This window comes from Macadamia integrifolia, chromosome 3 (assembly GCF_013358625.1).
Source record: "Macadamia integrifolia cultivar HAES 741 chromosome 3, SCU_Mint_v3, whole genome shotgun sequence".
NCBI classification, from domain to species: domain Eukaryota; kingdom Viridiplantae; phylum Streptophyta; class Magnoliopsida; order Proteales; family Proteaceae; genus Macadamia; species Macadamia integrifolia.
Window position 1 is genome coordinate 16,085,387 of NC_056559.1, and position 3,127 is coordinate 16,088,513.

General features: G+C 41.4%; 1 protein-coding gene across 1 annotated transcript; it reads right to left on the bottom strand.

Moving 5' to 3' along the window:
- Positions 1 to 1,221: 1,221 nt before the first annotated feature.
- LOC122074192 (putative UPF0481 protein At3g02645) lies at positions 1,222 to 2,885 on the bottom strand. Its single transcript, XM_042639048.1, has one exon. It carries the CDS (start codon positions 2,833 to 2,835, stop codon positions 1,222 to 1,224), a length of 1,614 nt encoding a protein of 537 aa, XP_042494982.1. The 5' UTR covers positions 2,836 to 2,885.
- Between the last annotated feature and the right edge of the window lie 242 nt (positions 2,886 to 3,127).

Below are 3,127 nucleotides of genomic sequence, written 5' to 3' on the forward strand. Positions count from 1 at the left end.
GAACGGCAAGAGGGAAAGAGAGGGCACAGAAGCTTTTGATGCTATTCAGGGAGCAGCGTCAGAGGGATCCAGTATTACCTGTTCGGACACAGAAGTGGTCTGAGGAAAGTGATGTTGTGGAAGTTCCCCTTTCGGTTGATCCAGAACCAAAGCCACTGTATAAATCCTCATCTAGAAGGGCTGTGGGTAGGGCTTGGGCTTCTATATGGAAGACCAAGAACTATTCTTCGGTGTCCTAGTATTAGGGCTTCCGGTTCTAGCCAGCCATGTATATTTCTGTTGTATCTTCTTTTCCACCTTCTCCTCTCGCTTTTTCTTTCCATCCTTCCTTTATTCCAATGGGTTTTAAGGAAAGGAGATTTCTCCTTCACTGCAGTGCTGGACAATCTCCAGCAGGGCAGTTTTTTCCTTGTGAAGCTGAGCGATGATTTGTTTAGTTCATATCATTGGATGGGCATGAGATGGAGAATTATCTTGATGGTCATTTTGTCAAATAGCTTTCCATCTCAATCATATGCCAACCATGTAAAGGATTCCAGCACTTTTTCCTCATTCGTTCTAACTGCAAATGAAACTAACTAGGTTCAAAGAATTTTTTTTTTTTTTTTTTGGGTGAGTCATCTTTGGTTCATTATCATGTGATTGATACATTGATATGTTTGATGACTTTTAGTAATTAGCGTTGGGATCGGTCTTTGTTGATGTCAATTCGATACTAATTTGGATTGGCTTACCAGGGCTAAAAAGTATTGGCCACTATATAAAATATTGAAAATAATAACATCTCAAAGGGGGAGGAGGAAGAGGAAGAAGAAGAGGAAATTAAAGTAATCCCAAAGTGGTAGCCGAGTTGATAAGGGATTGTTAGTCTTAGGAATCTTGTGGTTCTTAGTTTGACTCTTCTTACCTCGTTGAGTCTATTTAGATAGGGGTGGTTAGTGTTTTTCACTGCTTTTAGTGAAAATTGAATGGTTCTTATTTAACCCCAGTCTGATCTGGTCAATGCGGTTGTAGGGTCAATGTGGACCCGTCGGACTAATCAAGCCAAATACTCGATATGATTCGGTCTATGTGGTTGTGGGGTTAGTATGGACCCATGGAATTGGATACTCATCATAAGCGCCCCCCACCCCCCAAAAAATAAAAAAAGAAGAAATTAAAGTAGTTATATTTCATTAAGATATATAAGAGATTCAACGACATAAATGTAATCAAATCTATCTATCTATGATAAGATAAGACAGCATAAATGGCCTGTATGATGGTCAAGGCCAGGAGAATAATGGCAGCAACAAGTGATATGAATGACCATGGACTATTGAAGTAGTTAAGCATCAAGCTTGCCTTCCATTTGTGACATCTTATATTGTAATGCTCTTCCACTTCAAGGCGAACAAGTGTGGTATCACGAACAAGTACCCTAACTTGTTTGAGAAGATTGTTAAATAATTGAGCCACCTGAGTTGGATCACCGGTTGTCACAACAATTCCATTATCCTGTAACAATTCCACATCCTCTCGAGTATCAATGAGACCATCCATGAAGTCTGCATACTCTGTGATATAACTATGATCATCTATGTATTGCTCATAGGCGATGAGGTTTCGGAGGATAATCTCTGTTCCATCATCAATTGCTATACTTGGGATTGTCAAAACTCCCTTCTTCTTGTCAAATTTTATGTCTAACAAGCTTGTCACCTTCTTGTTCTTCTCGAATTTGACACTCGCCTTCTCTAGCTCTGTCGCACACCGGACAAGCATTGGATCGAGATCCTCTCCAGAGCGCCATAGCTCCTCTAACGGCTTGCAGAATCCAGGCACGCATTTTAAATGCTTCCCAACTGTTGGATGCACGTTGGGCACATTGACACGCTGAAGGGCAGCCTGCACACCTCGTTCCATAACTATTATCCCATCCCCTAGGCACAACTCACGGGCGCATGCTGGTACAAATTGCAAACACTTGTTCTTCCTTTGGCTATCATATGTCTCCTCTGGCTGTTCAGAAGAGTACTTTGGAGGTGGTGGTGGGAGGAGGAATCGTCTTACAAAATCAAGCAAATGCTTTGGTCTGTCGACATCCTCTGGTTTTAATTCTTGAATGTGATCACGGGAGGAGTAATTGATTATGTATTCTTTGCGAAGGAGTGATCTCAAAATATTAGGTACAAAGTACTTACAAATAAGACCATAGAGTTGGGTCCTTATTGTATGATCATCAGCTGCAGCCGCCACAGAGGCGGTGGCAGTGGCGGTGGCGGTGGCGGTGGCGGTGGCTACTTGATGAGAAGAATCATTGACCCTGCCATTAATGAATACTTGGTATAATGCCTCAAGAACAAAGATTGGAAGCTGGTTTTCAAGCAAAATCAGGTCCAGAGTAGCTAGATTACTCCACTTCCCATCTGACGACGTAGTTACGTTCTCATCCCAATGTAGTAGCTCAAGTATGAAACAACCATCCACCACCATCATCATCACAAATCTGTTTCTTTCAATTTTCAAATCATCTGGATAACATTGGTAACATCTTTCTTCCAAATCTCTCACGGCTTTAATATAATTAGACAAGGTTGCTTCAGGTTGCCGGTTTAGAAATTTTTTGAAATAACGCATCTTACGTGCTTCCATGGGTTGTAAGTGTCGATGACCATGGTAGAAAGGGCCAACGGAGACCCTGGAAGGAATGTAAGCTTCTGGCTTTTCTTTTACCAGTGACTCAGGTACTCGGTATATACTGTAATCTGAAGGCAAAGAAGGCACCTTGTCTAGTTTTTCCCTTATTAATTCCAATACCACATCTGCAACAGATATAGCCTCTCCATCATCCATCGCTTCTTCTAGTTGGTAAAGACCAATACTTTACCCAACTCTCCTTAAGGTCTACTGAACCCAAAAAAAAAAAAAGGAAAAAAAAAGTTATTATGAGATTAATAAAAAAATAGGAACAAACCCGATGACCCACCTTACATCTGTAGAAACACAACCCTAAAAATGATGCAGATGATAAGGGTTCAGGACGGGCTGGGTCAGGCCTTAGTCTTGTTTTTCCCTAACAAGGCGTGAGAATCCTATCCGCTTGCATTCTTTCACATTTAGGCACATGGGCAGACTGTCAGGAATA